Below are 13,519 nucleotides of genomic sequence, written 5' to 3'. Positions count from 1 at the left end.
TGGGAGGATGCTGTTCCTGGAGCTGCAGCATGCCCTCAGGATCGCTCCAGTGTGCTGGGGCAGAGGGCAGCTCGGGCTGAGGCCAGGCAGCCCTGAGTCATCCACCTTCCCGGCCCTGTCTCCTGTTGGTTCTTGCAGAAGGTGCCTACCAGTAACACGGAGGGAGGCTGGTCCTGCTCTCTGGCCGAGTACATCCGCCACAACGACATGCCCGTCTACGAGGCTGCCGACAAAGCCCTGGAGACCTTCCAGGAGGAGTTTGTGCCCGTGGAGACCTTCTCAGAGTTCCTCGACGTGGCCGGTCAGTATCAGGGTTTTCGTGTTGCAGCTCTGTACCACAGGCCTGTGTCTGCAACCATGGGGCTGTCCAGGGCTTGGTCTTCTGGGAGCAGGCACAGGCGGACCAGCCTGTTGGTCAGTACTGGTGGGGTAGCAGCTCCAAGCTGCACCGCCTGGGCCTCGAGCTGCCCGCCGGCCATGAGCCAGCTCTGGGCAGAGCAGGAACTTGGTTCCTCCATTTTGGAGCGTGGCTAGCAGAGGCTTTGAAGAGAAACCTGTTGTTTGTCAGACCGGAACTAGAGAGTGGCAGAGCTCTATCTTGGTTCTGGGCATTAATAGCTTTTCAGGGAATTAAAATGCAAATGGGGTTGTGCCTGTCTCCCCCTGCCTTCTGCACACCAAGACCCCTGCGGTTGTACCTGCCTCCCAGGAGACATGGAAGGCTTTTCATTGGAAATCCAAAACAGATGGTAAATGTGAGAACAGAAGAGAGTGCTCCCGAGTTATGGGTGGGGTGGCATCCTGGGAGACACAGTGGCAGGTCCTCATCCCCAGCTAGTGAAACGCAAGGCCAGAGCCTGCCCTGCCCCTCGCAGCCCTTCAGCACAGAGCCCTCAGCCTCTCTTGGGACCCGCATACGGCTGAGAAGGTGTGAGAGGCTGGCACATGCTGCCTGCAGGTGCTCTCGCAGACTGCTGGCCCCTCCCCTGCAGCCATCCCTGCTTCTGTGCAGGAGAGGGTGTGTTCACTGACTGCCCCCAGGTCACTGCCGCTGGCAGCAGGTGGCCGCCTCCAGCCTATTGTGGCATGGAGTGATACGTGCGTGGACGTAGCAGCTGTTATTTGTGCGGCTGTGCACACCACGCCTGAGCAGCACGGGCCCTGTTTGTTCCAGGTCTCCTCGCAGAAGTCCCTGATCCGGAGAGCTTCCTGAAGGACCTGTTGAATTCAGTCCCCTGACCGCCCCAGGGCCGGCGCCATTGAGGAAGACTGAAGCAAGCTTGCCTCCCGCCGTGCTCCCCTGTCCTGTCCGCCGGCTCCCCGTGGGGTGCTGCATTATTGCCCCCCACTCCCTGACTCCCTCCCGGTTGTTTCTTGGAGTGGTTTGGGGTTTTAGGCTTCCTGTTCTCCATGCGTGTGGTGCACTAGTTCTGAAGTTGTCTGCAACCCCAGCCATCGAAGGACCTGTACGGACCTGGGAGCCAAGGCTTGTCCTTGCCAGCCTAATACTTGAGTGTGCACATCTTGAGAAATAAATGAATGACTTAATGCACCTAGAAGTTGAAGGTGTTGGCTGCTGCCTGAACCCATCCTGGCAGTGCTGGCTGTACGCTGAACCCCACTCCCTGGGCCCCTTAGTCCCTAGCCGAGCCAGGCCAGTCTGGGCCGGGGAGTAGAGATGCTTAGTAGCTGTGTGTCACCCCCCACCACCCCAAGCACATAGTGTTGCTCTTCATTGTTTGTCTTTGGGAGCTGGAGCACGGCGATTGTTTTCATCCTCAGTGAAGGCAGGCAGGCTGCAGGGAACGGGCCCTCGCAGAGGCCCTAGGAGCCCCTGACGTTCCCAGGGCAAGGCCTGGCGGGAATCCTGGGGTAGACATGGATCAGCATGCTGAGGGGACCAGCCAAGCACTCTGCAGACACCCAGCAGGCTCATGTTCCTAGTGGGACAGCCCCGACAGGTGGTTGCCTTGGAAGCAGCCATGCTGGCCAGAGTGCACCAGCCACGTGTTTCTTGGCAGGCTCACACCCCTACAGCGACCCCCAGAACCTCCGAGAACTGCTGCCGAGCCACACTCATGGCGGCAGAATCGAGCGGGCGGACCAGCGTGTCCCAGGGGACAAGCACTGACAGATGCCCGTCTCCTGTTCCTGTGGCTACTCCACTGAGTGGTCTGTGCGGCTGACTCCTCAGACCAGACTCTGAGACAGGGCACCCATGGCCTACACAGAGGACTTCCACAGTCTGGGCTGCCCACCCTCACCCCCACCCCCAGTGTCCCTGACTGGGCAGCAGGCATGAACACCAGGCAGGGACTCAGACAAAGGCAGTTGGTTGCCAGGCCCCGCTGACAGCCCTGGGCATATATGCCCTCATGGGCACATGGGCTGTTGAAGGCCCTGCTTGACTTTGGGGTGAGGCAGCAGCATAGGCTCCTGGTCAGGTGTCCATCTGTGCCTTGTCTATGAAACAGTGGGAATGTTAGTTTGCATAGGACCAGCATGGCGAGGCCAGCGCGAGATTGGTGGATGGTAGCTTATTGGTGAGCCTGCAGGCCAGGCCTCTAGTGTTCCAAAACCCCTGGTCGGGCCATTGCTGGCTTGACCCTTGCTGGAAGAGGATTCTAGGGGGTGGTGGGAGGCAACCTCGGGCCTTGCTGTAGGATACAGGACAGGGTTCTAGAACCTGGTCCATCCCAGCTTGGCCCACCTGGCCCCGGGTGTGGCCCGCAGTGTACTGAAGTACAGGAATCTCACGCCCTTGCATGTCTGGGTGTCAGACATCCAACCCAACACGCACACACCTGTGTGCATGGCACGCACGTCCCGCCGCCAACACAGGTTCTGTTGCCCTGGCGATGGCTGTTTTACTCTCCAGCTCTGCTGCTCTGCGTTTCCCACCCTCCTTGTCTGTTGCCCCATCTCTGAGTGTTGCCAGCTCGTCCCCGTTGGCCTCCTGATAAGCTCAGAGCAGCTGAAGGAGGCATGCGCAGCTGCAGCATCTCCCCATTGCTTTGTGTTCACCCCTGTCCCTGGAGTTTTAGGTCCAGCCTGGGAAGGGCGGCTGCTCTGGCCCTGGTCAGCCATCCTCCACCTCTCTCCCTATGCCCTTCTGCTCTGACACCTGCCTTGTAAGCTAGGGATCAGTTGGCACAGAGAGGACAGGACGCCCAGGATCCTGACTTGAGGCTGACTCACTAAGCCAAACAGTTGGCCTGGGCCAAGGCTGTTACCTGGAAGTGTTGACAGGAGCAGGGGTGCCAGGTTCGGAAGGGAGGTGGGAGGAGGGTGACCCTACTGAGCGTCCCCAGCTCACTTTCTCCATCACCGTGCACTCCAGCTCTTCCCTCCCACCTCAACCCCACCACCCCCTGGCACCGCCCCGTTCACATCCTGGGCCATGATTGACAAGCAGCTGAGCAGCAAATCAATTACAGCATCAGATTGGCCAGGCCTCTTGGCAGCAGGGAGATGATTTCCTGTGGGGCTCCCCAGGCAAGGAAGTGGCTATTGGGAGGTGGCTACAGCCAGCATCGGGGCTGGGTCAGCAGGAGCTGCCCTTGCTGGCCCCAGGGAGCCTGGAGTGGTGGGGAGCCAGTGGGCAGGGCGTGGTCTGTGGCGTGGGTGTCCTGCTATGGCAGGAGTGCAGCAGGTGGGCCTTGGCCTTGCTGCTGTGCCCTCCACCTCCCAAGGTCCTGTTGTTACTTCACCAGTGACAGTGCCACTGCATCCAGCCCCAGCGTCCCCCAGCCTGCCTGGTCTCCCCAAGGGGTCCCTTGTCAGGCCTCTGTCACTGCTGATAGCTTTACACACTTGTGGGGGCAGTGCTCCCACTGAATGCCTGCTACTCTGACGCGGGAGCACAGCCTGCTGTGGTCACTGAGCCTCAGTCACCCTCATCCTTGTTGAAAGGGAACCAGAGCTCAGGAGAGGCAGACTTGCTCAGCCAGGACCATGCAGCCTGGCTGGCCTGAGCCCTGCTCCCCATCTTAGCTGGTTAGCTCATCCTAGCTCCCAGCCAGAGAGCACAGCTTTGGGAGCCAAGGCTTGGCCAGTTACTGGTAAGTGGGGCAGCTACAGCCATGGATTAACAGGCCACATGCTGGGAACTCTGCTGAAGGCTGGGGCCGATGAGAGGTAAGACCCTGGGAGCCAGCTCCAGGGCTGTAACAGCAAGGCAGACACGCGGGTTCCACCCCACCAGAATGCCACCAGGGCAGTTTTGGGCTTGGAACTCTGAACTACAGGTGTCCCAGCTCTGGTCCCCCTCATGAGGCAGGGATCTGCCTGTTGGTGGGGACAGGGTCACAGCCCTAGCAAGTGTGTCTGCTGACAGCCACACAATGCCACTCTTGTCTCCTCTTCCAGCTCTGGAAGTGGCAGCCGAGAGCTGCTTCTCCCAGCTTAGCTCAGCTTGGGCCACCTACCCCGCCTGCACTCCGGCTCCCAGTGCCAAGAGAACTCTGGCCAGCTCCGAGGGAGACCCAGAGGAGTGGCCCAGGTCATGGCTAAGAGGTCCACTGCCGCCCTTCCACTTTTCCTGGGGGGTCTGTCTCAGCAGCATCCACTTGAACTCCCAGAGCAGAGTCAGGATAGCAAGTTAAAGTTGACCTTCAGGTCAGTGACTGATAGTATAGTGTAAGCATATCCCATGCAGCATTTGGGCCCAGACTTAGACACTAAAAATTTGCTTCATCATTCTCTGGAATTCAAGTTTAACCGGACATCCGGTATTTTTATTTGCCAACTGGCAAACCTGGCTCAAGTGCTTAGTAAACACACTGACTCCTGACATGGAGGAAGGCACTGACCTCAGTGACAGAGAGGAGACCTAAGGCCAGACCTGCTGCAGGACTCGGCTCGGGAAAGCCTGGGCTGTCTGGGGGGACCTGCAGGTGCACAGGCCAGAGGATTGAGGTGAGGGCCTGAAGGGAATGGCTCTGGAATGACCCCCGGCTTCCAGAACCCTCAGCCTTGACCTCCGTGTAGTGGCTTCTCCTGGGGCTGTGCTGTGGGCTGGCACAGGCCTTCCTCAGCCTCTCCAGTCTGTCATTCTTGTCACAGCTGCCCACCTCTGCCAGTACATGACCCAGCACGGTGGCTGGGGTCAGATTCGGGTTGAGAGGGCTCAGCCTCAGGACCTGCCCAGAGGAGGCCCATGGAGTTGGGAATAACTGAGCCCCAGCAACGGCCTCGGTCCCATGTAGGGACGTTTGGAAGTGAGGGAGGTATCGGTCACTGGTGGCAACTGCCCAGAGTCCTGTCTGCCGCCTGTATGTCAGCTTTGCACGTGGTCGTCTGACACCAGAGCATCCCTATAAGATGCTGGGACCAGCTGTTTTCCTGGTTGGCCACAGGGCCAAGCCAGTCATCTAGTTTTTGTTGGTTGCTTTAAGGTTTATTTATTTGAAAGAGTGACAGGGAGAGGCAATGTTCAGCCATTGGCTCACTCCTCAGATGTCTGCAATGGCCACAGCTGAGTCAGGCCAAAGCCAAGGAACTCCCACGTGAGTGCAGGGGCCTGCACACTTGGGCCATCTTGCACTGTTTCCCAGCTGCATCAGAAGAGAAGCAGCTGGAATTTGAAGCAGTGTGCACATGGGATGCAGCAGTGTAACACACTGCCACGACACTGGCTCCCTGGCATCTGTCGTTAATGGACACCTGAGCCCACCTCCTGGTCTGGGACCTCACCTGTGCCTTGTGGAGGCCACACCCGTACTCAGATGCCCCCGTGCAGACTCTAGCCCAGGGCTGGTGCCACAAGAAGCAGGAACGTTAGTTCCATTGTTGGGGGGGGGGGGGGTTGTGGTGCAGCATGTTAAGTCACCGGCTAGGGTGCCCACACCCCGTACTGCAGCACCCACATCTGAACTCTGCCACCAGCTCCCTGCTGATGGGCACCCTAGGAGGCAGGAGGTGACATCTCAAGAACCTGGGTCCCTGTCACTCCCATGGGAGACAGGATAGAGTTTCCTGCTCCTGGAGTCAACCTGGTCCAACGTTGGCTGTTGTAGCCATCTGGGGAGTGAGCCAGCAGATGGAAGACCTCTGTCCCTTTCTCTTCCTGTGTCTCTGTCTTTCAAATAAAAGGAAAGTCAAGGATTTTTTTTTTTTACATGAGATGACAGTTGTGGATGGCAACCTTAGTGGATGTGAAGCCCACCCCCCTGCTCCATCACGTCTGACAGGGAAGCCTCAGTTTTCTCATCTGTATGAAGAGACCCTGTAGAGTGGTTGCAAGGACTGAGTCCCCTACTCAAGCGAGACACCTGTTGGCTTGTTTGGGGCTATACTGGATTGCAGGCGGTCACATGAACATGGGATCTGGGTGCGATCTCTGCTTGGGGACCCCTAGCCACAGGTCTTGGTGTGGACCCCTCTGAACAGTGCCAATGCACAGCTGTAAGTGTGAGCTGACAGCGCCTGACACCCATGAGCTCATACAAACCCCTGCCCTTCTCAGGCTTCAGTTTCCCTGTCTCAAGAAGTTGTTGCTTGGACCAACTTCCAAGGGCCCAGCCACCCTCTGGGACATGTCCACGCACATACAGGCCTGCCCCATGCCCACAGCTCCCCTGGCCTGTGCCACTGCTCTGCATGTTAAGATCAACATAACACACGTGGCTGGCTCAGGGGCACTTCCCTGGCACTGCCTGGCCCAGACCTGAGCCCCACACAGCCCACCCTGGAGAGGCCCAGGAGTCAGAGGGCTGCACCCCAAACCCTGCCTTGCCCCCATTCCCTTCAGATGCCAAGATACCAGGTGGTATTTCCCAGCCGGAGGGGACAGGGCCACTGCTGGCCAGGCCCAGGGAGGGCCAAGAGCGTCCATTCCTACATCAGCCAGGGACTTCGCCAAGCCCACAGTTCTGGCCTCTGCTCAGAGCTGCCACTGGGATCCCATGGCCACATTTACCAGGGCAAAGGTGGGAGGGTTCAGGTGGAAGGTTGCTTGGCCAAGGTCACCCAGTCAGTGTCAGAAGCAGGCTGCAAAGCCTGCAGTCCCTGAGCTCCCCACCTGCAGCCCAGCTCTGGGATGGACATGACCTTCAATATCACTGTCCCGGGGGGTGGCCTCCACTGTGGTTCAGGTGGGAAGCCCCAGACTGGACTGTGTACTCAGCCATCGGCTTGTTGTGCCCCTGCCAAGGAAACTGTCCACTTCCACAGATCCCAGCCTACCCCAGGGCTACTCAGAAGACAAAATGGTATTTTTCAAAAAGATGTATTTATTTTTGTTGGAAAGCAGATATACAGAGAGGAGGAGAGACAGAAAGGAAGATCTTCTGTCTGATGATTCACTCCCCAAGCGGCCGCAACGGCTAGAGCTGAGCCAGGAGCCTCTTTCGGATCTCCCACGCGGGTGCAGAGCCCCAAAGCCCTGGGCCATCCTCGACTGCCCTCCCAGGCCACAAGCAGGGAACCAGATGGGAAGTGGGGCTGCTGGGATTAGAACCAGCATGTTCAAGGTGAGGACTTTAGCTGGTAGGCCATTGCGTCAGGCCCCAAAATGGTATTTTTAAAAGATTTGTTTATTTGAAAGTTAGAGTTAGACAAACAGATCAATCTTTCCTCTTCTGGTTAATCCCCAAGTGGCTGCAGCAACCAGGGCTGGGCCATTCCAAAGCCAGAAGACAGAAGCTTCCTCTGGGTTTCCTGTGTTGGTGCAAGGGTATAACTACTTAGACCATTTCTGCTGCTTTCCCAGGCCACTGACTGGGAGCTGGGTCAGAAATGCAGTAGCTGGGACTCTAACCGGGGCACCACAGGCAGGAGCTTAAGGTGCAGTGCCACAGTGCTGGTCCCTAGAAGTGGTACTTCACAATGAAACCTTGGTACCCGTGACCAGCACCTTGGGCACACCACTCGGCCTCTGCATCTTCATCCATGAAGAAGAGATGGTGCCTGCCAGGAGTGTGAGTTGAGTTATTTAGCCGCCAAGCACATAGCCCAAGGCTGACATAAGCATAGCCTGTCACTGACACACACGGCCATGAATGTGTCAACTGTCCATCAGGAGATGGCAGGTGGGACAGAGGGCCGCAGAGCTGGGGGGGAGGCTGGAAGAGCAGCCTGGCCACAGTGGAGGTGACAGTGGCGCCAGCCTGGCTGCCCTGCCTGTCTGGGAGACCCAGGAAGTCCCCTGACCCCATCCCCAGCCCTCGTGTCCATCTCTAACACAAGAGGCTCACGTGGAAGTAGCCTTCTTCCCCTGGGACTTCTGGAAGCTTCTCACTCCTGGTTTCCCAAGAGCCCCTGAATGCACTGCCCAGGGGCTGGACAGAGAACCTCCTCCTACACACCCGGTGAACGGGGGCCACATTGAGGCCAGGGCCTGGGCACAGGGCAGGTGCTGCGGTCTCACTGGTTGTCCTCCTCACTGGCTGCAGGTCCCGGCGCCCGTCAGGGACAATGTGAGAGCAAGCAGCTGGTGAGCGAGGCAGCTGCCGAGGCACCCCAGCCAGCCAGGTGTCTGCCGAGGCAGCTCAGCCGGCCAGGTGTCTGCCGAGGCAGCTCAGCCGGCCAGGGTCACGTGGTTGAGGCAAACTGAGCTTGGGCTCAGTGTCCCTGCAGGACAAAGCTCGGGCCCTGTCCCGAGCCAGCTTGAAGAACAGTTCATGATGGGGACATGCATTCATGGACCAAGCCACTGTGATCCCGTGACAGGGGCCAGAGGGAGAGACTTGACCTTGACTGTGATTTCTGAATCAGCACCTGTCCCAAGGGCGCTGAGGATGCTGGGATGAAAGGATGGTGTGAGGCCAGGGCAGACTGAGAGGGGCAGTAGGAACACTCCTTTATGGAACACTGGTCAATAGATGGCTTAACTTGTTGTGCCACAATGCCATTCCCAAACTTCCTTCAGAGTAAGTTTCCTCTGGGTCTCCCACGAAGGTGCAGGTGCATTAGCAGGGAGCTGGATCAGAAGTGGAGCAGCTGGGACTTGAACTGGTACCCCTGTGGGATGTTGACCCCCACTACACCACTGGTGCATTTGGGAGGGGACAGTGATGACAAATGAGGAAGCCGAGAAGGCACCAAGACCACGCCCCTCCTCCCGTGCTTTCTTCGGGCTGGGTCTCAGACATCTGTCTGCACCTTTGCCATCATGTAGAGCTTCAAGGACTCTAGCATTTTTGTTTTTAATTTTTAGGGGCCTGATGTCTACACAGTTCTGGTGGGGGCAAGAAGAAAAATAATGCAGGGGTGGGCGTTGTGGTATGGTGGGTTAAGCTGCCACTCGGGACGCCCATGTCCCTTACCAGAGGGCTAGAGATCAAGGCCCACCTCCACTTCTGATCCAGCTCCAGCTAATTCATACCCTGGGAGGCAGCAGGTGGTGATGGTTCAAGTGTCCGAGACCAGGATGGAATTCCAGGCTCCTGACTTCAGCCTGCCACACCCTGGCTGCTGCAGGCACTTGGGGGCAATGAATCAACCCATGGAAGAGCTCTCTCTGACTCTGTTCAAATAAATGAAAACAATTAAATTAAAAGGTCAATTAAAACAGAAGGAAAATACTACAAAAATATCTCGCCTTTGCCAACTGTGCAGATGCAGGTGAGTCCATTGCAAACCAGCTCTGCTTCCTGGACCCGAGCAGGGAGAAGATGCCCTAGGACCTGCAGCGCCCAAGGAAAACTTGGCCCCTTTCCCAGGTGAACCCCTGCCGTCCTCTGCCTCTGCTGAGTCTTGCCATACTCCAGGTAAGCTGGGCCAGGCATGGGAGGGTCTCCGGGTGGATCTCAGGGGCTGATGGGGGCTGGAAACCCCATGTCAAGGCCAGGAGCCAGATCCTCCGTGGGAGCTTGGCAAGAATGGGCATCCTGGGTGCTCAGCTACCACCACACCCCTCCCACAACAACACAGATTTCGTGGATCAGAGCCAGGAGTGGGAACCTGTAGATTCCCAGTGTCCCCCGACAAGGCAGGTGCAGTCAGCCCACTGGCGCCCACTGGTTTGGTGGCATGTCTGCCTGCTCTGTAAGCCCGGTCCCTGGGCCCCCTCCAGGCTAGGCTGGCACTGCAGGCGGGTGGCCTCAGTCCTTAGGAATGCAATTAGCAGCCCTGACAACAATGCCCTGGTTTTAATCATCACCCTCCCTGCCCGCTGCTAATTTGTTGTTTCTTTCATTGCGGTAACAAGCTCTCTCCTGGGGAGAGAGGTGGGAGAAGCTCTCTGCCTCCAGCATCCCCAAAAATCTGCTGGAAGCTGTGGGAGAGCAGGAGACACCTAATGTTCTCCAGGGCAATCTGGGAAGACTTACTGGTGGAAGTGGCACCAACAGGACCCAAAAAGGGGCTGGAATTGGGCCAGGTGCTGGGGACGTCATGGCTAGACACCATTCTGAGGGCCCCAAGTCGGAGGGAAATACAGAGACAATTGTGGTATGCCTGACAAGGAGGCCAGCTCAGCTAGGCTGGGGCAGTGGTCAGGGCAGAGTTCCTTGAAGTGGAGCATTGGGGGCTATTTCCAGGCCAGGATGCAACAAGAGGGAGGGGGAGGGGAGATAGGGTTGTGGCCACCTTCAGACCCTTCAGGACCCTAGGTCCTGTACTTGGCACAGAGCAGACCACATGGGCGGTTTCCCAGCATTCCACAGTTCTGATCCCTTCCAGCTGGAATCCTTGCCCAGGCCACCCCCTCCCCTCACCCACCTCTGCCCACTCTTCAGATCTACATGGAGACACCTGTAAGTCCCATTCTACCATGAGTGGCCTAGGCTTTGAGGTGTCCCGGCTGGGGCCCTGGCCCTCGTGGGGTGGCAGAGTCCAACTCTGCTGGATGTGTCTGCTTTATGCTCTGGTAGCGGGGAGCGGGGCTCAGCAACAGTGACTGGGGCAGCCAGGGAGCGAATCAGGCCTTCCCCAGGCCTACCAGGTGGGAGAGCAGGGTGAGAAAGTTGGCCAGCTGCAGTGGGAGCAGCAAATCCAAGGGGACTGCTGCCTGTCAGGTACACAAACCAAATGTGCAGTTTGAACTCCCAGGGCAAGCTCCAGAGCATCCCCAGCCCAGCAGGAATCCCTGCCACGTGGCCCCCATTGTGTGTTTAACCTCAGCCAGGACAGGTGCTGCAGTACAGCCCGGGGTTCAAGCCATGCCGCTTCCAGCCAAGGGCACTTAGGTGAGTGCACCTGCCAGAGCCTCAGTGGTCTCCACGACAGGCCACACAGCCAGTGCCCGCCCCTTGCCAACTGCCGGGGTCACAGCGCTGGAAGCAGGCAGGAAATGGTCAGGGCTCCTGTGACTGTCTCTACTAAAGGAGGCAGGCATTAGCCTAAGCTGCAGGACCCCTGGAGCCAGGCTCAGGACGGAGTCGCCCACAGTGCTGGGGGCCCTGCCTGTGCCCCGTCCATTCCTACCTCTGCTCTGTCAGGCATGAGGCCATGGTCAGCTGTGATGTTTTTCCTTCTTTTCTTTCATTTCTTTTAAACGATTCTTTAATTTATTTGAAAGTCAGAGTTAGAGAGAGAGAGCTCCTTCATCCTGATTCACTCCCCAGATGGCCACAATAGCCAGGGCTAGGCCTGGCCTTAGCCGGGAGCCAGGAGCTTCATCCAGGACTCCTGCGTGGGGACAGAGGCCCACGCACTTGGGCCATTCTCTGCTGCTTTCCCAGGTGCATTAGCAGGGAGCTGGCCTGGAAGTGGAACAGCCTTTACTCAGACTGGCGCCCATAGAGGATGTCAGAGTCATAGGAAGTGGCTTTACTTGCTATGCTACAACACTGGCCCCAAGGTCTGTCTTAAAAAAAAAAAAAAAAAAAAAAAACTTAATTAAAAGTTCATTTGTTTATTTGAGAGGGAGGGACAGAGAGCACTACCACCTGCTGGGTCACTCCTCACATTCCAGGCTGAAATTAGGAGCCTGGAACTCAGTCAAGGTCGCACACATGGCTGCTGGGACCCAAGTCCTTAAGTCCTCACTGCTGCCTCCCTGCGTGCCTGCTGGCAGCTGGCTGGGTCCTGGGCCTGAGCTTGAACACAGGCACTAAGACATGGCACTGGGCATCCTCAGTGGTACTTTCAATGCCCACCCTGGGTATTTGAAGGGCCTGAGGGCACAGGTTGTGGAACCGCTGGAGTCCCTCCGTCCACTCCAAGTTACCACCCTGGAATTGGGCTCTCTGGACATGGGTCAGCTCAACTGTGAACCAGCTCCAGCAATTGTGCTGATGCAGGGGTGAGAACATTTTGCAAAAATAAATAAATAAATAAATAAATAAATAGATAGATAGATAGATAGATAAAATAATAAAAAAATTGTAACTAAAATAAGTTAAGCCTGCTCTGAGCTAGAGGCTCACTCAGGCGGCAGCAGGAGGACACTGAGGCCAGTGGCGCCCACTGCCACTCTGAACCAATCTTCCCCTTCTGCCCTTTCCTATTCCCAGAGGGCAGATCCAGCGGGAACAGCCTGAATCCAGCCAATCGGTGTACACCGTTGCTGTGGCGACAGGGATTGGCCACATGACCGAGGCAGGACCAGTCCCAGTGGGTCTCACAAGGGGTTGGGGATGCTGGGACAGGGATGCTTCTCTTTCCCAGCGGGTGCCATGTGAACTCCAGTGGGGACGCCATCTTGGTATGCGGAGGCACAGCCATGATGAAATGGGTATCCAGGGTTGGGGTTGGGGGTTCAGGAAGGCGGAACTCCCAATGGCTTTGGGGCCAGGGGGCCAGACAAACCCAAAACCAGATAGAGGTTGATTTGGGCTCTGATTTGGCTGTGGCTGACCCAGGTCCCCTAACCCAGGTCTTCCCTCACAGGCCGGGGTGAGCCTGCTGACAGAGGGTGCTTGCAGGCCCCCACCTCACTTTGACCTGTGAGCGCCTCTCGTGAGGCTCTGAGCCTTTGGCTCCTAAGAAGCTGGCTATGGGACCCAGGCGGGTCACCCAGTCCCAGCTGCTGGCCCCTACCTGGCTCCAGGGCACTGGGTGCTGGGGAGGGAGCCGTATTTCCCAGCAGGCCTCCTCTCCCAGCCCTCCCACTGGCCCCAGAGCCACCAACCCGGGGCACCTTCGACCCTGAATCATCCGCCCTCGGAGGCCTCCACACCTGAGCAATGAGGAAGTTGCCTGGGAGCTGGATTCCCCTGGGCACTGGAGGGTGGCTGCCTCCCACCGCCTGTGCCCTGGCTGTGCCCCCAGTGTTGGAAGGTCACCCAGGGGCTCTGCCCACACCTTCGCTTGCCTCAGTTGAGGGTGGCAGCAGCAACAGTTGAGGTCAGGGACTCCTGTGGGCTGGACACTGAGCTGGGTTTTGTGTTTTATTTTCTCCACGGTGCCCAGGGCTGCTGCAGGCCCACATTTAACTTCAGCAGAGCGGCCCAGGTACTGGGCAGCTGGGGGGATTGTACCCCAATGTAGCTTGTCTGAGGGGACTTCAAAGAATTCAAGGGAGAGGAATCCAAAATTTATTTTGGGGCCAGCACTTTGGCTTAGTAATCTAAGCCTCTGCTTAGAGTGCCAGGATCCCACGTGGGCACCGGTTTGAGTCCTGCCTGCTCCACTG

At 57.6% G+C, this 13,519-nt stretch overlaps 1 protein-coding gene across 7 annotated transcripts in view; it reads left to right on the top strand.

Annotated features, from left to right (window-relative positions):
• UBR4 (ubiquitin protein ligase E3 component n-recognin 4) overlaps positions 1–1,559 on the top strand; it is a 150,533-nt gene extending 148,974 nt beyond the window's left edge. For all 7 annotated transcript variants that reach the window (XM_058675913.1, XM_058675916.1, XM_058675908.1 and 4 more), the window contains 2 exons: positions 139–301; positions 1,175–1,559. In XM_058675913.1, the coding sequence (XP_058531896.1) occupies positions 139–301; positions 1,175–1,239 (228 nt within the window). In that variant the 3' untranslated portion in view covers positions 1,240–1,559. The remainder of the gene's footprint in view (positions 1–138; positions 302–1,174) is intronic.
• The last annotated feature ends 11,960 nt before the right edge of the window (positions 1,560–13,519 follow it).

Source organism: Ochotona princeps, chromosome 2 (assembly GCF_030435755.1).
Source record: "Ochotona princeps isolate mOchPri1 chromosome 2, mOchPri1.hap1, whole genome shotgun sequence".
NCBI lineage: Eukaryota > Metazoa > Chordata > Mammalia > Lagomorpha > Ochotonidae > Ochotona > Ochotona princeps.
Note: the sequence above shows the minus strand (reverse complement) of the source record. Positions and strands in the feature narration are given on the sequence as shown.